The sequence below is a fragment of the Colletotrichum graminicola genome, assembly GCF_000149035.1.
Source record: "Colletotrichum graminicola M1.001 genomic scaffold supercont1.117, whole genome shotgun sequence".
NCBI lineage: Eukaryota > Fungi > Ascomycota > Sordariomycetes > Glomerellales > Glomerellaceae > Colletotrichum > Colletotrichum graminicola.
This window is the reverse complement of record NW_007361121.1, coordinates 1-19607: the sequence shown is the minus strand read 5'-3', so window position 1 is coordinate 19607 and position 19607 is coordinate 1. Positions and strand designations below refer to the sequence as shown.

General features: G+C 50.1%; 4 protein-coding genes across 4 annotated transcripts; 2 read left to right on the top strand and 2 right to left on the bottom strand.

Moving 5' to 3' along the window:
- Nucleotides 1-324: 324 nt before the first annotated feature.
- GLRG_11773 (O-methyltransferase) lies at nucleotides 325-1280 on the bottom strand (the record flags this gene model as incomplete). The annotated part of the gene is made up of 3 exons (XM_008102457.1): nucleotides 325-679; nucleotides 766-943; nucleotides 1067-1280. 3 exons carry the CDS (start codon nucleotides 1278-1280, stop codon nucleotides 325-327), a joined length of 747 nt encoding a protein of 248 aa, XP_008100648.1.
- A 958-nt stretch (nucleotides 1281-2238) lies between these two features.
- On the top strand, nucleotides 2239-3926 carry GLRG_11772 (FAD binding domain-containing protein; the record flags this gene model as incomplete). The annotated part of the gene is made up of 6 exons (XM_008102456.1): nucleotides 2239-2337; nucleotides 2430-2555; nucleotides 2627-3140; nucleotides 3233-3421; nucleotides 3521-3721; nucleotides 3796-3926. The coding sequence occupies 6 exons, from the start codon at nucleotides 2239-2241 to the stop codon at nucleotides 3924-3926; spliced, it is 1260 nt and encodes a 419-aa protein (XP_008100647.1).
- A 633-nt stretch (nucleotides 3927-4559) lies between these two features.
- GLRG_11771 (O-methyltransferase) lies at nucleotides 4560-5912 on the bottom strand (the record flags this gene model as incomplete). Its single annotated transcript, XM_008102455.1, has 1 exon — nucleotides 4560-5912. One exon carries the CDS (start codon nucleotides 5910-5912, stop codon nucleotides 4560-4562), a length of 1353 nt encoding a protein of 450 aa, XP_008100646.1.
- A 1016-nt stretch (nucleotides 5913-6928) lies between these two features.
- GLRG_11770 (beta-ketoacyl synthase domain-containing protein) lies at nucleotides 6929-14733 on the top strand (the record flags this gene model as incomplete). The annotated part of the gene is made up of 8 exons (XM_008102454.1): nucleotides 6929-7028; nucleotides 7113-7942; nucleotides 8038-8148; nucleotides 8234-8867; nucleotides 8975-11208; nucleotides 11350-12506; nucleotides 12587-13133; nucleotides 13210-14733. The coding sequence occupies 8 exons, from the start codon at nucleotides 6929-6931 to the stop codon at nucleotides 14731-14733; spliced, it is 7137 nt and encodes a 2378-aa protein (XP_008100645.1).
- Between the last annotated feature and the right edge of the window lie 4874 nt (nucleotides 14734-19607).

Here is a 19607-nt window from a genome sequence, read left to right as displayed (position 1 = left end):
GTATAATTATAATATATCGTTCATCAGTAAACATCTATTATATAATGATCCGTCGTTGGCTCGTCTGGCCGGTCCTGACCGAATCCATTATACTTGGCTGCCTATCAGCGGGTAGTCCTACTATCAGATATCAAACCGTAAAACCCTTATGGGGAAAGTGAACATGCTGCTACATTTCCCTACTTTAGGTAGGAATATCCAGTCCAACTACATTGCTAACACTGATCCGACGGGTGAGCAGTGGGACCGGCGTCAAATATATCATCAAAAATAACAATAACAAAAACAACAACAGCTTGTTATAATAGCATTACTACTCTCTCTCTAGTCTATAAGTCTAGACATGGACATTCCGTCGAACAGCGGCAGTAGCAAATTTTCCAAGCGTTTGTTGGTGGCTACCTTTGTGTTGAAGCTGTTTAGAGCCTCCATGTCCTTGTCGGACCAAAGGCCAATCTTCTTAAACCTTTCGGCCCAAGGGTTATCGTCGGAGCTGTTGGCCACGAGACCACGGCGGATGACGTTGTCGGCGATGATGATGCCACCGGGACGAAGAAGCCGGGGCTCGACGCCGCGCTGCGACCTTTCCAAGATGAGATCCAGGTAGGCGGGGTAGCGATCCTTGTCGGCGTCGATGAAGATGATATCGAAGGGCTCGGATGGGGAGAGCTGTCCAAGCCTAGAGGGAGAGAGAGGAGGTGTGTGGGTTAGTCGGGCCTTTCAGACAGTGGGAGGAAGAAAGAGGCCGTGTGGCAGACAACGTACAGCTCTGCAGCATCGCCCTCGACGACCTCGACGTTCTGGATGCCGCTGTCGGCCGCAATCTTGCGGGATTGGCTCGCGTACTCGGGCGAGAGCTCGAGGCCCACGACCTTGCCGTCTGGGCCGACGGCGTCAGCCCAGACGAGGCTAGTGAAGCCCATATAGACGCCGATCTCCAGCACTGGCACGGTACATGTGTCAGCTATTGTAAACGGCAGCAGGACTGACAAACAACAAAACAGCAACAAATCGAGACACATATATACAAAGAGGCAAAGGAGGGCGCGATTGTTTGGTGGTTTACCTCTCTTTGCGTCAATGGCACGGGCGAACCAGTGTAGCGACTTGCCCTGGAAGACAGAGCTGGTCATCATGGCCATGCGGCCCTGAGTTTCGTAGATCCAGGCATGGTATTGTTGAATGTGCGGGGGGAGGGTCAGCGACTTTTCGCGTGCGTAGTTGTAGACGCTCTCGCCAACGATCGGGTTGGGATAGAGCACGGCGCTTTCGTTGTCCATCGTTGAATCGTGTTTCGTGGAGGTGGACGAGGGTGTTCGGTCCGGCCGGAAAACTTGACATATGTCGGCAACAGGACAACCAAAAATATGGCCACTGAAAACCAGCGATAGTCGCGGGATATCAGGTGATGATACAGCAGGCCAAGGATGTGCTCAGTCACACAACTGGTATGCTTTCCATAGAGACTAGCTTACTTGGCACAACCAGGCATGGCGCACGCAAGCGGCTACGGACTGGACGGAGTGCGAAACCACCCCGCTGGCCGAACCGTATGAGGTGTTGATAATAGTGGGTAAGATTAAGACGGCGATCCATTAGACCCAAAACATCAAGAAGTAAGAAGTTTAAATCTACTCCGACGTAGTATCACTTGGCACTAGGTACCCCTACACCGTAACGTGCCGAGTTTCCGTGATAGTGAGCTGGTGCCGACGGGCGGGTCCGTCTACCCCCGGCCGTATCCAACCCGCGGGACCCTAAAGTTTTCCGATGGTTTGGGAGGTACCCCCCGGTCTCCGTGCTGCTCTCTAAGGGGCCCCTTGTACGGGTAAGCCAGGAGGGGTTTGAGCGATTGCTGGGATTCCTTGACGTGTACAGAGTAACTGTCAATGAACTTTAAATGAGCGAGTCATGCTACGGAGCGAGTACCCTGGGCATACTATGTAGCACTGCATGTACGACACCTTCCCTCACGGACTTTACCTTTTAAACCTTAATTGGTGGACTCATTGCATCAAGCCAGTATACTTGACTAGGCCAGATATGCTGTAACTGCAAGTCGGACCGCACTGGAACGAGTAGAACAGAATAACCCACCCGCACCCGCATAACGTCTTGGCAAGTCGGCGAGAGGGACACATTTCTTCTCGTGCTCCGTCCACCAAGTACCAGCAGCCTCGCCGGAGAAAGAGTAAACAAGCGAGCAAGCTAGCAAGCCGGACCTAGGTGTGCGTCGCCATGGAATCCCACACGCCCTTGAAAGTCGTCATTATCGGTGCAGGCATCGGCGGCCTGATGGCCGCTTGCGCCCTCCGAGAGGCCGGCCAAGACGTCCATGTGAGTGAGAGAGAGAGAGAGACAAAGATTTGTTTTTGTGACAAGGATGCAGACCACATTCCATCCAGATCACGGCTAATGTGCTTCCTCAGGTCTACGAACAGTCCCGGCTGGTCAACGAGAGAGGTGCCGCCATTACCCTCCAGCCAAACTCGACCACTCTGCTCCGTCGCTATGGCATGGAGCCCGAGGACTCTGGAGCCACGCCGATGGAGAACGTGAGTACCGAATGCAGGCCTTATCCGCAAGAAAAAGGGGAGCTTACTAACACGGAGAACGCGGTTTCCAGATCATGATGAGAGACGGCGCCACACTGGATGTCATGCAGGAGATAACCGAAGAGGTCAAGGCGGCCACCCTGTCCGAGGAGCGTGCGCAGAAGTGTTACTTCATTCACAGAGCCGACCTCCACGACAGGCTGAAGAAGAAGGCCACTGACTTGGGTGCCTTCATCCACCCTGCCAGCGAGATGACAAACGTCGACGAGGACACCAGCACTGTCACCTTCGCCGACGGCACCGCCACCACGGCCGACGTGATCATCGGCGCCGACGGCGTTCACTCTCGCACCCGCAAGGCCGTCCTTGGCGACGTCTACCAAGAGCAGCCCTCAGCTCTGAGCTGTTTTCGCTTCCTGATCCGCACCGAGGCCCTCCGCGAAGATCCCGAAACCCGTACTTTCATCGAGAAGCCCGGCAGCATGATGGACCTAGTCGGTCCCGACAGGCGCATTATTCTGTACCCATGCTCCCTCGGCGAGTACATCAACGTCCTCCCCATCGTCCCCCGCCGCCTAGCCGAAGGTGCGTCCTGCGCCGTGCTCCTCTTCTATCGAGGACCCTCCTGCTGGTTGCTATCATCACAAGCTAACGCGCCAGATTGGACGAAACTACAGCTCCCGGCCCCAGCAAGGAGAAGCTGCTCTCTGCCTTTTCCGACTTCGCGTCGCCCGTCCGCCGCATGCTGGACAAGGTCGACCAGCAGAGCATCACTTTGTGGCCCCTGTTTGACATGAACATCCTGCCCATCTGGACCAAGAACTCGGTTGCTCTCCTCGGCGATGCCGCCCATCCCTTTACGCCCTGTGAGACTTTGAGCCCCTGCCAACACACACACACATAGACCTACACTTTGCTTGCACCTTTCTGGTTGGGAATACTAACATGGCTTTTCCCAAACGCAGTCCTCGCCCAAGGCGCCAGCTCGGCAATGGAAGACGCCGTCTCCCTGGCCGTCATGCTCCCCTTCGGGACCAAGCCGGCCCAGGTGCCCAGCAGGCTGCAGCTCTACGAGCGCTGCCGCAAGGCTAGGGTCGACCGCATCCAGGAGCTCAGCCGCGTGCGTGGAAGAGACGCATCCGGTGAGCGAGGAAAGCCGCCAACCGGTAGGTCGAGCCTTGTCCCATCATCCCATTCCCTCGGAGAGATACGCACGCTTAACAAAGTGAAACAACAACAGGAAACGAGATTTTCGGTTTCGCCATGTACTGCAAGAAACACGACGAGTACCTTCACTCGAGCAAGTTCCTCGAGGTGTTTGACACGCCGTTTGAGCCCCTGCGGCAGCCGCCGCCTGCACGCAGCTCTTAGACCGTGTCTTTTTTTCTTTGGGCCAATGGGTAAATCTTTCGTCGGGTAGCGACAATTGCATCTTGACTGATGTCAAAGTCCAAGTCTACGTCTGCGCCCTAATAAACGTAAATCGGCGTATATATCTGTCTTCGTAGTGGTTCTGTTGTGACTCAAAACTTGTGATAGGAAACTGTCGTCTGATGTAAACATGGAGGCATATAAAACCAGGCAAGAACGCTCGCGATGGTTAATGCTCGTTGTATTGTTACACTTGGTAATCATGGATAACTGTGAGGAATCCTCACAACGTACTTCATAGTTATTACCACCTTCTTTCAGGCCCCTAGAAATCTCCCATTTCCCCTCTCTTCCCGTGATACAAATTCAAACTGCTCCATATCCACGTTGAGTCTTGTTATGCTTAGCCCCGATGTCCTAGTATCTAGAGGCGTTATGATTGCTGCCTGTGAATAAATATATTGTAAACCATATAGCTGCGCGCGTCCGCGTCATCTTTATGCACTAGCACTGCCCAAGCCAGATACATTGCACAAGTTGTAAGTGGGTATGAACTGGACTTGTATCATTTCAGAAACTCATCCCATTTGCTCTCCCTCGGCCATGCATCCCCACCCTTCTTCATGACCCTCCCTACCTAACAGCCCCCCCCTTCTGGCTCAGCGCAACCTCCAATAATGACATTAGGCTCCCCACAGGCTTCACGACATTGCAGATAGAGAAACGGGCGTCAGCCCGCCGGAACAGAGCCTCGAACTCGCCCAGGTCGCGCTCCTTGGCGTTGGTCATCAGCGCCATCTGCAGGTCCATGGAGCGCATTGGCCGCTCCACGACGGAGGGCCACTCTCTCGAGGGCGGGAGAACCGTGTCCATGACGAGAAGCCGGGCGGCGGGGCGGCCCTCTAGAGCCGCGGCTATGTGGCGTAGGATCTCGACGCACTTGTCGTCGGACCAATCGTGCAGGATCATGCGCAACAGGTAGATGTCGGCATCGGTGACGGGCTGAGGCGCGAAGAGGTCGTGTTCCATGAAGGCGAGGCGGCCGCTCTCGATCAGTGCCACGGGGACAGCGTCATTGTCGCGGCCGCGGGCGCGGGCGACCACCTCGGGCAGGTCCTGGACGACGAAGGTCATGCGCTGGTCGGCGACGGCGGCGACCTGGGCACTGCAGTGGCCGACGTTGCCGCCCATGTCGACCATCTTGGCCGGGCCTAGAGAGGCCCAGGGGAAGGCGTTGATGAGGTGCTCGCCGGACTGGAAGCGCGACGTAGCCATGAAGGCCATCAGGTCTCCAAATTCGCTCATCTTGGCCGGGTTCTCGGCGAAGTAGGCGAAGAGGGGCTTTTCGGTGGCAAAGGCGATGTTGTGCGCCGCCTTGTCGGGCTCGACGCAGTCGTGGCCCCAGCGGTCGATGGCGTCGAGCTGGAAGGCGGCCAGCCTGAGTGTGTCCCTGCTGACGAACTCGTTGTAGAGGCGGACGCCCCGGGAGTCGACGAGGCGCCTGGAGCTGGCCGTGTGCGCGACGCGGCCGGGCTGGGGCTCGACGAAGACGTGCAGGGTCATGAGGTGACGCAGGGCCCTCTTGAGCTGGCCGAGGCCGGTTCCCGTCTTGGAGGCAAGATCCGGGTAGGAGATGGCGCCATGGACAGGGACGTGTTGGGCGATTTGGAAGCGAGACACGTAGGCGAAGGCGTTGAGGTCGTGAACCTTGTTGAACAGGTCCTCTGTCAAGACGTCGTCCGGCTCCGAGGCCAACTCCAGCAGCGTCTTGGCAGCCTCGCGGAGCTGCTGTCTGGTCACCTCGGTCTCGGGGTCCAGCGAGGGGTACTCAATCGGGCCGGTGACTTCGAACGAGGGCTGTGGGTGGCCGTTGGACGCCAGGTGGTGTTTGAGTTTCTTCGCTAGCGCAAGGCACTCTGCTCCCAGCGTCTCGAGGTCCACCCGAGAGGAGGAGGACTGGCACTGGTGGGGGGTTGTCGACGCCATAAGACTTGTGCGTTTGTTCTGCGTAACCGAATAGTACGGGATTGTATGGGTGTGGTAGGAAGACGGGCTGGAGTAAAGGAGTGAGGGTGTGTGTGTGTGTGTGTGTGTATGTGTGTGTGATTTATGTCTGTCAAATCGTCTGCCCCGCTTCCAAGAAACCGATACTTGCTATGTCACGAAGAAGCAGCATAATAATATTGGAAGCAACGTGGATCCGGCCTTTGGAGTGACAATGCGATGTGACCGCAGAACTTCTATCATCAAAGTATTATTGATACGGCTGATGGTAACGACTTTTGGGAGATTGAGTTGGTACTCTGCTGACTTGGCCTTGGTCCTGCAATCCGGAATTACGCCTGGTAACCGCAACCACGTTATGCCAGTCGGACAACAAGAAGAGCGCGAGATGCCGACATAATATGCCGCAACGGATTGTGCGGTTGCTACCTGGCCCCCGCATGTTGTCTTTGTCGTCTCATCATCGTCGTGCCCGGGCAGTGGCTCTTGTAATTAAACGGTATTACGAATTCGCTCACTTATGCCCTCCAAATGGTTCGATTTCGGCCCGTGCAGATATCCCTGCTAGTCTCGGTTCCAGACATCGACGACGCTGCACAAGGTACAGGGCCTCTACATACCTACTGGCACCTGGGAGGACCCTTGTGGATTCGAGCCTCGTATACGCCATACTAAGTTTGAATAGAACCTCGTCAACAACACAGGGGACCCCCGGCGTGCAGGGTATTAACGGCTGAACGAACGGTAAAGGCAGATAGACTGGAACGAAGGCCTACGATAGCTACAACTGTTGGTACAAGTAGGAATGGTGGCCCGAAGCGGTCACCAGATGCTTCACGAAGCGCAACAAAACACCTGTACCCAACCTCACGCCCATTTACTCACTACCAGGGCACAACCCGTTTCTCTTCAATTTCCCCTGTTCACCCTCCCACCCCTTCTCCGTGACTTGCAACTCGCCGCCACCGACGGTCCTTGCGTCCTTCCGAGCCATTATTATGCCCAAGTCTCCCATTGCTGTTGTCGGGCTGGCATGTCGCCTCCCGGACGAAGCTTCTTCTCCGGAGGAATTCTGGAAGCTGCTGCTAGAACAAAGAGGTAAGTGGCTTCTAAGCGGGACTCTCCCTTGTGATATGGGTCATGTTCGACGGACTGAGGCGGATTGACGGACGCCTCCATCAGATACACTCTCGGTGCCTCACAATCGATGGAACACGGATGCATTCCACCACCCTGGGCGCAACAAGCCGCAAACCATTGCGGCGAGGAGCGCCCATTTCTTAAAGAGAGACGTGATGGCATTTGACGCAGCCTTTTTCAACATCAACGCTAGCGAGGCCGTCGCCCTGGACCCCCAACAGCGCTTCGTGCTCGAGGTCACCTACGAAGCCCTGGAGAGCGCCGGCCTCACCATGGCCGGCGTCTCGGGCTCACGGACGGGTTGCTACGTTGGCTTCTCGTCCTGCGACTACCGCGACTCCATCCTCCGGGACACGGAGACGTCGCCCCGCTACACCGACCTCGGCACCCACGCCGAAATGCTGTCTAACCGCACCTCGTGGTTCTACAACCTGAAGGGCCCTAGCATGACAGTGTCTACGGCCTGCTCGTCCAGCCTCGTCGCCGTTCACATGGCATGCCAGAGTCTGTTGGCCGGCGAGACCGACTTGGCCGTCGCCGGCGGCGTGAATCTCATGCTGAACCCCGAGTGCGGCATCTACCTGAGCAGCCTGACCATGATCTCTCCCGAAGGTCACTGCAAGTCGTTCGACGCCTCCGGGGACGGCTACGGCCGCGGCGAGGGCTGTGGCATGGTCGTTCTCAAGCGCCTCGACGACGCCCTCAGGGACGGCGACCCCATCCGCGCTGTCATCCCTGGCACCGGCGTCAACTCGGACGGCTTCACTCAGGGGTTTACCATGCCCAGCTCCGAGTCGCAGGCGGCGTTGATCAGAGACGTGTACGAGGGTGCAGAGTTGGACATGAGTGACACGCAGTTTGTCGAGTGCCACGTAAGATGGAAATCCCGCACCTGGCCCATTGCGAGCCGACCTTGCCTGCTAGTTCCACTCGCTTACCTTTTGCGCGTTTTTCCCGCTTCTTTTAGGGAACTGGGACGAAGGCCGGCGATCCCATTGAGACGAGAGCAATCTATGAGACACTCGGCAAGAAAGCAAGCAGCTCGCAGCCGCTCATCATCGGCAGCGTAAAACCCAGCGTATGAACCGACCCGACCCGCTCCCAACTTGCTCTATCTAGAGATGTAACGACTGACTAACACACCCCATCTTTGCGGTGAGTAGATTGGCCACTTGGAGGGCGCATCCGGCGTGGCGGCGCTCATCAAGTCGATCCTGGCCCTCGAGAAGGGATACATCCCGCCGCAGATGTTCTTCAGCACACCTAACCCCAAGATCCCGCTGCGAGAGTGGAATCTCTCGGTCCCGACAGCCCTCATGCCGTGGCCCAAGACGAACGGTCCCAGGCGGGCGAGCATCAACAACTTTGGTGTCGGCGGGACCAACTGTCACGTCATCATCGAAGAAGGCATCCCCCCCCGGGGCCGGCAGCACCAGCCCGCTCTAGACTCCTCGGCAGCAGCTGCGCACGACAGGAAAAAGCGCCTCTTTGTCATCAGCAGCCAGGACCAGAAGGGCCTTGTCCGCGTGGCCCAGTCGATTGCGGACTATCTCGGCAACAAATCTACACATGCCAACGCCACCACCCGTGCCGCCGACCTCGCGTATACCTTGGGGAACAAGCGCTCGAGGTTCTCGTGGAAGAAGTCTTGCATCGCTACCGACCTCGAGGACCTGCGATCTCGTCTCCTTGCGATGACAAGCGACGGCGCCGTCAGGTCTCACGCCGCCCCGCGCATCGGCTTCGTCTTCACGGGACAGGGCGCACAGTGGCCGCTGATGGGCCTTGAACTAATGAGTGAGTTTCCCTGTCCTGGGCCGTCTATATGCGTATACCTGTATAGGTATATGTACTTGATGACATGTCGACGTCCTCGAACCCTTGCCCTAACCCTTGTGAACCAGAATTCGACGTCTACAAAGCCTCTTTCGAAAAGTGCCAGGGCTACCTCGCCGAGCTGGGCTGTTCTTGGGACGCTGCCGAGGAGCTTCGGAGGCCGGCCGAGACAACCCGTATCAAGTCACCCGAGCTAAGCCAGCCGCTCTGCACCATCCTCCAGATCGGTCTCGCCGACCTGCTGATGTCCTGGGGCGTCCGTCCCGCCAGGGTCGTGGGCCACTCAAGCGGCGAGATCGCCGCTGCCTACTGCGCTGGCCATCTAACCGCGCGGGACGCTGTCGAGGTAGCCTACCTCCGAGGCAAGTTCTCCGCAGGCCTTTCCTCCATGGCCCCCGGGCGGAAGGGTGGCATGCTGGCGGTCGGCTGCTCGCAGGATGAGGCCGAGAAGCTCATCTCCAACGTCACGTCCGGGCGGCTGGCTGTCGCTTGCGTCAACTCGCCCTTCAACGTTACGATATCCGGCGACGCCGCCGCAATCGAGGAGCTGCACGAGAAGCTGCGAGCCACGTCAATGTTTGCCGCCCGTCTCAAAGTCGAGGTCGCCTACCACTCGGAGCACATGGAGACCATCTACCCGGGCTACGTCCAGTCGCTCAGGCACATCCGTCCAAGCGCGGGCGGCCTTCCGCCGGACGTCCCCAAGGATGTCATCACCATGGTGTCGAGCGTCGAGGCCGCCGAGGTCGACCCGGAAGCGCTCGGAGCATTCTACTGGGGCCGCAACCTCGTCTCGCCAGTCCTATTCTCCGATGCCCTGCGCCAACTTGTCTGTCCGGCCGCCGAGGGGTCCGTCGACGCCGACGGCAGCGCTAGCGTCATCGACCTCCTGATAGAGATAGGACCACACCCCGCCCTGAAGCAGAGCGTAAAGGAAATACTTGCGACCTCCGGCGTCAAGGGCATCGGCTACCTGCCTTCCCTGTCGCGGGGCATGAATGACGAGGACATGGCGCTTTCGTTGGCTGGGAACCTCTTCGCGGCGGGGGCAGCCGTGGACGTGTCCAAGGTCAACGGCGACTCGGGCGCGGCCATGCTCACCGACCTGCCGCCGTACCCGTGGCAGCACTCGCGCAAGTTCGACGCGACCCCGCGCATAGGTCGCGAGCACAACATGCGTCCTCACCCGCAGTACGGCCTGCTGGGCGCCCCGATGCCCTCCGTCAACCCCGACGAGCACGTCTGGCGCGGATACGTCCGCCTTGACCAGGAGAGTTGGGTGCGCGACCACAAGATCACTGGCGTCATCGTCTATCCTGGGGCGGGGCTCGTCGCCATGGCCCTGGAGGGAGCGCGACAGCTAGCCGAGGCCGGTCGTGCGGTCCGGGTCTACAAGCTGCGCGACGTCTCCATCGGGTCGGCTGCCATCATGAACGAGGACAGGCCGACCGAGTTTGTCCTCCACGTCCGCCCGCACCTGCTCGGCACCGCCGGCTCCGCGCCGAGCGCGTGGCTCGAATTCACCATCTCGTCGTCGGGAGGGCCCGATATGCCGCTGCGCCAGAACTGCCGCGGTCTTCTGCGCATAGAGTATGAGGCCGATGACGGCAGCGCTGCGAGCCGCGAAGAGGAAGCCGCCGCCGCCGCCTGTCTAGCCGAGTACGAGGCGGCGGCCGCCGCCTGCGTAGAGGAGCTGCCCATGAGCGACTTTTACCCTGATTTGGCCAAGGTCGGGCTCGGGTTCGGCACGACTTTTCAGAACATGAAGAAGCTCCACTATCGACCGGGCGAGTCGGTGTACGACCTAGCCATCGGTGATCCGGGCGAGTCCTTCGACACGGGGCGCACCGGGCGGCGTACGCACCTGATACACCCGACGACGCTGGATTCGACCGCCTCGGCGTCGTTCGCGGCGTGCTACAGGGGTCCCGGGGAGCCGCCTGAAAGGCCGTATATACCCGTGTTCATCAGCGAGTTTGAGATCTCGGCTGATATTCCCTTCGAGGCGGGCACGCCTGTCAAGGGGTTCGCGAGGGCCAAGAGGCGCGGCATCAACGAGATGGAGTCCGAAGTCTACATGTTTGATAAGGCGCTGTCCAAGTGCTACCTCTCCATCCGCGGGTATCGGGCTACCAGCGACATCGCGTCCGACGCGAGCAGCGCCGGGGAGGACCGGTCAGAGGCGTCGCCGGGTCTGTGTTATTCCACGCGGTGGGAGACGGCCTTTGGGTTGCTCACCAATGAAGAGCTCCGCGTCGTTGCTGCGAGTGCCGGGCTGACACCAGACGACAAGCTGGAAAAGGTAATATGTTGATTGCTTGACAAGATATACGAGGATGCCATTCTCTATACAGCGAGTCTGGACTACTTGTGCACGAACACCGAAACCACCCATGTACACAAGCCTGTGTTTGCAGGAGTAGCATTGCTAACGGGATGATAGATTGCCCAAATGATCCTCCACGAGCACCCCGACACAACCATACTCGAGGTCCTAGCCAAGCAACACGAGTCTTCGGCCAAGGACAACACGGTGCTAGGCCGTCTCTCGCTGAGCCGGCCGGACCAGGCGAGGCATGCCGTCATCGGCGACACGGCAGCGGCATCCGGCGATTCGAGCAGAGAGGTTCTGCGGCTCAAGCCCGGACAGCCAGCCGACACCACCTTCGACCTCATCCTCGCGGGGCAGGCCTGCAGGGACCTGATGTGCGGCGACGCCGACCTCGGTCTTCTATTGGAGCACGTCAAGCCCGGCGGGCGTCTCATCTGCGGGTTCGACTGCGAGGGGCTCGACAAGTCGAAGCTTCCGGAAGGTTGCCGTGTTGACGATTTGTCCTTGGACGCCGCCGCCGAAGCAGGGATGACGCTGATCACTGCTCCCCCGGTCGTTGCGGACCCCGACCCCGGCGCTTTTCCGGTAAAGGGCAATAGAGTAACCATAGTGGAGCCGCCAATGCCGAGCGGCGCCGTTCAAAGGTTCTCGACCGCCTTGGCAGAGCTTCTTCAAAAGACCAAAGGACTCGAGACCAGAACTGTACCCTGGACGCCGGAGCTGGCGACGGCGGTCCTTTCGGAGCGCGTCGTGTGCTTGCTGGAGTTAGAGAAGGCCTCGATGGACAACCTTTCCGAGCCCGACTTCGGTCTCGTCAAGGACATGATTGTCAAGGCGGCGAGTCTGCTGTGGGTGACGGCGCTAAAGAACGACCCGGCGGCGTCCGTCATCGAGGGCGCACTACGCGTCGCTCGGAGAGAGCTGGGCAACCCCGAGCTCAAGACGCTACATCTTTCCGGTCTCGATCGCGGGCCGGAGCTGGCAACCAGGGTGCTCGGCAGCTCCACCAAGGACACCGAGTTCATTGAGGACGGGAATGGCATGCTCAAGGTGAGCAGGGTCTTGGAGGACAACGGACTCAGCGCCGAGGTCGCGTCCTACGCCGGCACGGAGACGCAGATGGCGTCGATCAAGACGTGCGGGTTTCCGCTGCGTCTCGGTATTTCCAGGCCCGGCCTGTTGGACACACTGCGCTTCGGGCCGCAGGAGGACGTGGGCCAGCTCAAGGAGGACGAAGTCGAGATCCATATCAAGGCGTCCGGGATGAAGTGAGTCGTGTCCCCCATCGTGTCCTACCAGCCTCGCGCCAGGCGAAGGTTTTAGTTTTCATCTAACCTCCAATTCCCAGTTTCCGAGACGTCATGATCTCCATGGGGCTCATCGCAGACCCCCGTCTGGGCTACGAGGGCGCCGGCGTCGTCCTCAGGACGGGAAGCAAGGTGACCAGCGTCAAGCCAGGCGACCGCGTCAGTGCCCACATCTTGGGCTCCCACGCCACCAGGGCCCGCACGCTTGACATCATGTGCGCCCGCATGGCGGACGAGATGTCCTTCGCTGAGGGCGCGTCGTTCCCGTGCGTCTTCACTACGGCCTACCACGCCCTAGTCAACCTCGCCCGGCTACGCGCGGGGCAGTCGGTACTGATCCACGCCGCGGCCGGAGGCGTCGGCCAGGCCGCCGTTCAGCTGGCCTGCGATATGGGCCTCACAATCTACGCGACGGTCGGATCTGCGGCCAAGAAGGCTCTCCTGATGGAGCAATACGGCATACAGGAGGCGCACATATTCAGCTCGCGCGACTCCAGCTTCGTCAAGGGCGTAAAACGCGTCACCGGTGGCCGCGGCGTCGACTGCGTGCTCAACTCACTTGCGGGTGAGCTGCTCCGTCAATCTATGGTATGACTGCCCCTCTGCCTCCCCCCCTACCCTACGTGCTCTGCGTCATTGGGTTAAAGTAGCTCACTACAAGTAGTACTGCCTCGCCCCCCTCGGAACGTTTGTAGAGATCGGAAGCCGCGACATCAGTGAGAACACGCGCCTCGACATGGCCCCATTCGCTGCTGGCATCACCTTCACTTCATTCACCCTTCTTCAGGTCCTCCAGCACGATCCGGGGCTTATGGCAGAGACTTGGCGTAAAACCTTTGACCTCGTTCGCAGAAAAGTCCTGCGCCCCCCCTCGCCTTTGACAATCATGCCTGTCCAATCTGTCAAGGAGGCCTTCCGCCTGATGCAGGGCGGCAAGCACAGCGGCAAGATCGTTCTCTCGCTCGAGCACGACGGCGACGTCCCCATCGTGCGGGATCCCAAGACCGCCCTACAGCTCGACCCAGCCTCCACATACCTGCTGGTCGGAGGCCTAGGTGGCCTGGGTCTGTCCCTGGCGCAGATGCTCGTCGACTCGGGCGCGCGCAACGTCGCCTTCATCTCGCGATCCGGCGACACGCAACCATCGGCCAAGGCCGCCATGGCCGCTATCTCCGCCTGCGCGCCGGGCATACAAGCCAGGGCGTACGCCGCCGACGTCAGCGACAAGGTGTCGCTGGCCGACGCTCTCGCTCGCTGCGGTGCCGAGCTGCCGCCGGTCCGGGGCGTCGTCCAGATGGCCATGGTTCTGCGCGACGGCGTCTTTGAGCAGATGTCGCACGACGGCTGGACGGCAGCCATCCGGCCCAAGGTTGACGGCACCCGCAACCTGCATGAGCACTTCGGGCCCGCCTATCCGCTCGACTTCTTCATCATGTGCTCGTCCATCTCGGGCGTTATCGGTAACCGCGGCCAGGCCAACTACGCCGCAGCCAATGCCTTCCAGGACGCTCTGGCCTACCACCGCCGCTCGCTGGGCCTGCGCGGCTGCGCCGTTGACCTGGGCATCATGCGAGACGTCGGCGTGTTGGCCGAGAAGGGCGCCGCGGGCGACCTGGTCAAGTGGGAGGAGCTGCTAGGCATCCGAGAGGCCACCTTCCACACGCTCATGAAGACCATCATCAACGGGGAGATGCGCCGGCCTCCGGCCGCCGAGTTCCCCGCACAGATCAGCGTGGGCCTTGCCACGGCTGGCGCCTTCGAAGCGGCGGGTCTGACCCTGCCCGATTGGCTTACGGCGGACGCCCGGTTTGGACACCTAGCCGCCGTGCGCTCCGGGGTTTCTCCAAAAGATGGGAGCGGCGGGGACGCCGCGCAGACGGCGGTAGCGTCTCTGCCGCGGCGGCTCGCGGGCTCCAGGACCAGGGACGAGGCTGTTGCTGCCGTCATTGACGGGCTGGTTGATAAGGTGTCTAATATCCTGTTGACGCCGGCGTCCGAGGTAGACCCCGGGCGGCCGCTCTACATGTACGGTGTAGACTCACTCGTGGCAATGGAGATCCGCAACTGGATTCACCGCGATGTGAAGTCGGATATCGCGCTGTTTGACGTCCTGGAGGCCGTGCCTATAACTAGTTTTGCGGACAAGGTGGTTAAGCGGTCTAAACTATGTGTTTTTAAAGATCTGTAAGACTTTGACATGATAGATATTACAGAGGGGCTTTTCAGGTGGGAAAGGATATAGGAAAACAGCTTAGTTATCTATATGAGGGATAAGGTGGTTTGTTACAAAGAAATATCTATCTATAAGTAGAGCCACCCTTCTAGAAGTAGATTAATAGTTGTTCTAGTTCTACTAAATTCCTATCTAAGGCTTTATAATACTATTAAAGTTGTTATATAGCAGTAACCCCCTACCTATAAGCTAGTAATAGGCTATATAAGTCGTGTTAATAGTAATACTTATGAGAGACACTTAAGTATTAGTAGACCTTTTACTTATATAGCTTAATTTATTAAATAGTAGGGATTATAATAGTTACTTAATTAATTCTATTATATGTTATGTAACTATAGTAAATTCCTATAGAAATAGGGGAAAACCCCTATTTCTTAGTTAGGAAATCCCTAGCTAATGCTAGCGATATTATTAGTAAAGTTACCCCTAAAAGTAGGACTAGTTTACTGCTTATTCCCTAACAATTTGCTATAGGGTAACTATATATTTACTAGCTAATTTATATATAATTCTACTATATTTAATATACCCCCTTAGTGCTAGTAGCGTATTTAATTACTATAGAGCCTACACTAAATATTATCTATATATAGCCTATTTATTTATTAATTATTTTTTAATATCTAATATATTTTCTACTTTTATTTACTAATAAAGCTTTATTTTATTATTAGCTAATTCTTACTATTAATTTACTTTAAGGTATATATATTAGTTACTTATATTTAATAACACTATTAATATAGTAAATTATTATACACTAAGCGCCTTTATTAATTTATTAGCTATTAATTTAGTAGACTTTTTATATTTAATAGTAATTTAACTTACTACTACTTTTTAGTATAGCTAGTAGTTATAAATATCTATATACTATAGCCTTATTTATAATTAAATAAGCTTCTTAGTAATAAGCCTAATAGTTTAGGTATTATTATAGCTAACGTAAATAGTTAGTAGCTATTTAGTAGCTACTTACTTATTAAGTAATAATTTAGTTCTTAGTTATATTAATAGTTAAATACTTAATATAGTAATTAATTTACTAATAAAAAGCACCTCTTTTATAGTAAATAATAAGGCTAGTAATTTAGCCTTAGTAGTTAATATTATTACTATATCTATTTATTAGCTTACTAAGAGATAAGCCCTTTAAATAGCGTTAGTGTATACGCTTATAAGCTATAATAGTCTAATAAGTTATTAGTAAATAAGGCGTTTAAAGTAAGCTCTAATATATTATCTTTACTACCTAGTATTACTTTATATCTAAGGTAAAGGTGCTATATTTAATAAAGATACCTAAGTATATAATTTATAGCCTTTTAGTAATCTAGATTTAGATTATAGTTAAAGTAGGTAAGCTAGCTAGCTATAAAGGTAATATCTAGCTAGGTTATTACTACTATATAAAGGATTATTTTTAGTTTTTTTTAATATTAGTTAACCTCTTATAATAAGGCTATATATTTCCTAGGTAGTAGCTTAGCTTTTACTATAAGTAATAGTTTATTATATTTATATTTATTATTTATTAGTAGTAGTTTTATTATTTTATTATAGTATACTACTTATAAGAGCTAGACATAATAGTTACTTTAGTTATAAATTACTTTAAGGCTAAAAAACTATTATTATAGGCCTCTACTTTTAAGGTAGTATTATTACTAAAAGGCTACTATCTTATTACTTACTTATATTTTATTTATATAGTAGTAAGCTAATATATAGTTATTAATATAAAAAATAATATAATATAATCTTTTTTCTAATAATAATTCTTACTAAGTACTTAGTAAACTCCCTATATAGTAAGCCCTTCTTTAAGGTACTTTTACTATAGTAGAGGAGATTATTAGAGCCTATAGAGTGCTTTTAATAACTAAAAGATCTAGCTAGTAATATTATAACCTAATAAGTTATAGGCTATATTACCTTACCTAATAGATAGATAGTAGGTAGTAGTAGTATTTATATAGATAAGAAAAAAGGAATAAATAGATAACTCCTTAGAATAAAAGAACTATAGTATAAGTTATATAAAAATAAAAAAGTAATTATAAAAGTAAGTGCTTACTAGTATTTACTAAGCACTTACCTTATATAAAGATAGTAATTACTTATAACTATTAGTTAAAGGAATATTACAGCTAGTTTCTAGACAGTAAGGTTTCTACTAATAGTAAGCAGAGGTTAGTACCTAGTTAACAGTATTCCTCTTCTTTATTATCTTTTATTAATTACCTAGTAATTAGTTAAGGCTTAGGGTTATAAGGCAGCTTATATAGCTTCTTATTAATTAAATCGCTAAGGTTAGATACTAAAAGGTATTTAAAGAATATATCATAAGTTAATTACTAAAGAGCTATAGGAGTCTATCCTTAAGTGCTTCTAAGTCTATCCTATATATAAGTCCTAACTATTTCCTAAAGAGTTCCTTTAACTAATAGTTATAAGGTAAATAAGTGCTTACTTAGGTATCTACTAAGCGCTTATCTTACTTATAAATAAGTGCTTATTCTTTATCTTATCTTATACTTATAGTTATATAACTTATACTATAGTTCTTTTATTTTAGAGAGTTATCTATTTATTCCTTATTTCTTATTTATATAAATACTACTACTACTTATTATCCTCTATTAGGTAAAGTAATATAGCTTATAACTTATTAGGTTATAATATTAGGTCTCCTCTCTAAAAGGGCTTAGTTTTAAGACCTATATAAGTAAGTTATATCTCTTAAGTTAAGGAGTTATTAATTATACTTCTTTATTTCTTATAATACTAATACTATATTAGGTTATATAAAGAAAATAAAATTATAAGGTACTTTTTCTTATTATTACTTACTTTATATTATTTAATTTTCTAATAAAGGTGTTAAAATAATACTATATTTAAATTATTAGTCTTATAGTATATAGTTTCTAATTCTTTTTAACTTTAATATTTATAGTACTTATTATTATTTAAGAATATCTTATAATATATTTATAAATACTATTTATACTTATAAGTAGTTATTATTTTAATTCTTTAGTTTTTTTTACTAATAGTTCTTTAGTAAATTATTTAGTAGTAAAGTCTAATTATCTTAATTATAAAGAGGAGGCTAAAAAGTTATATTTCTAAAAAAGAGCTATATTATTATATAATAAGGCTAAGGCTTTCTAAAAGACTTAAGCTAAGTTAAATAAGTTACTTACCTAGCTTAAGTAGCTTTATTCTTAGAAAAGAATAGTATTTAAGAAGAGTTAGAAAGTGTTAGAGGAGTTTCCTAAGGATTCTAAGGTTCCTTTTAAACTATTAGGGGCTATATAAAAAGTATAGTCTAGTAGTACCTTTAATATAGTTAACTAAAGTGCTATATAAGGTAATCTAAACTTAATAAGTTTTAACTTTAGTATACTTATAAAAGCTACTAAGAATATTAAAGGTTCTTAATTAGTTCTTATAAATTATTTTTATATTTATAATCTTTTTATTTAACTAAGTATTATTTTGTTTTATTTTTATAGTATTAGTTAATAATTTTTTAACTTTATATTATAGTTTATATAGTTTAATAATAATATAGTTATTAGTATTTAATTCTTATAGTACTAGTTTTAGTAGTATAATATAAAAAGCTAAGTAAATTTTTATTATATTAAGTAAGTTAAGTTTATAGTTAACACTAAAGATCTTTTTAAAAATCTTAAATAGTCTAAGTTTCTTATAGTTAAGTTTATTACTTAGTTACTTTATTATAATATTTCTATATAAAAGATATATATTATCTCCCTCTTTAAATATTAGTCCCTTAATCCTTAAAGTGTTAGTATATTTCTTTATTTATACCTTAATAAATTCTAAGTCTAGAGCTACTTTACTTTAAAGTTCTCTTATTTTATTAATATTAGCTATAGCTTTTAATACTTATAGGCCTTCTTAAGGTTCTCTATAGGTAGTTAGCTAAAATCTATAGTTTAAGTAAAATAGTAAGTTCTAAGTGCTTTCTTTAATAGTACTATTATAAGTAAATTAGGCTATAAGTAATAGTAGTACTTAATTATCTTAGTTATAAATTAATATAGTATTATAAATACTACTAAAGTATTTAATTAATTTTTTTTATTTATTAGTTTATAAGTAAAATATAGTAAATAGTTTATAATTTATACTAAGTTATTAAATTAGGGATTTCTAAAACTTTAAGGTAAATAGCTTATCTCTATTAGAAATAATTTCCTTTAGTAAACTATAGTTACTAATAATATATTTTAAAAAGGTATATACTAAGTCTTTTACTATACTTAACTTTAGGTATAATATAAAGTAAGTATACTTTATAAGTTAGTTAATAATAACTAAAATACTATTATAATATATCTTTATAAGAAGTTCTCTTAACTTTAGTAGTTTAATAATAAAGTCTAAAAAGATTAAGTACTATACTTTTAGTAGTACTAGTAGTAGTTATATTTACTTATATAGCTTATAAGGACTATTTTTACTTTTCTTATATATTTTATAGTCCTTAATTACTAAAGCTACTTCTTTATATATAACTTTTTTATTATAATATTATTTAATTTATTTAAATATTTTTATAATTCCGTAATATCTATATACCCTAGCGCTATATATCTTATAAATCTATTTAGGTGTTATTCTTCTAGTTATACTAGTATTACTATATCTACTAATTATAATAAGTTTTTAGGCTAGTATAATATTACTATTATTATTATATTTAAGGATAACCTATATTTCCTCTAGAACTAAGACTTTATAGTCTGTCTTTCTACTTAGTATGTCTACTTTACTATTTTCTATTCTCT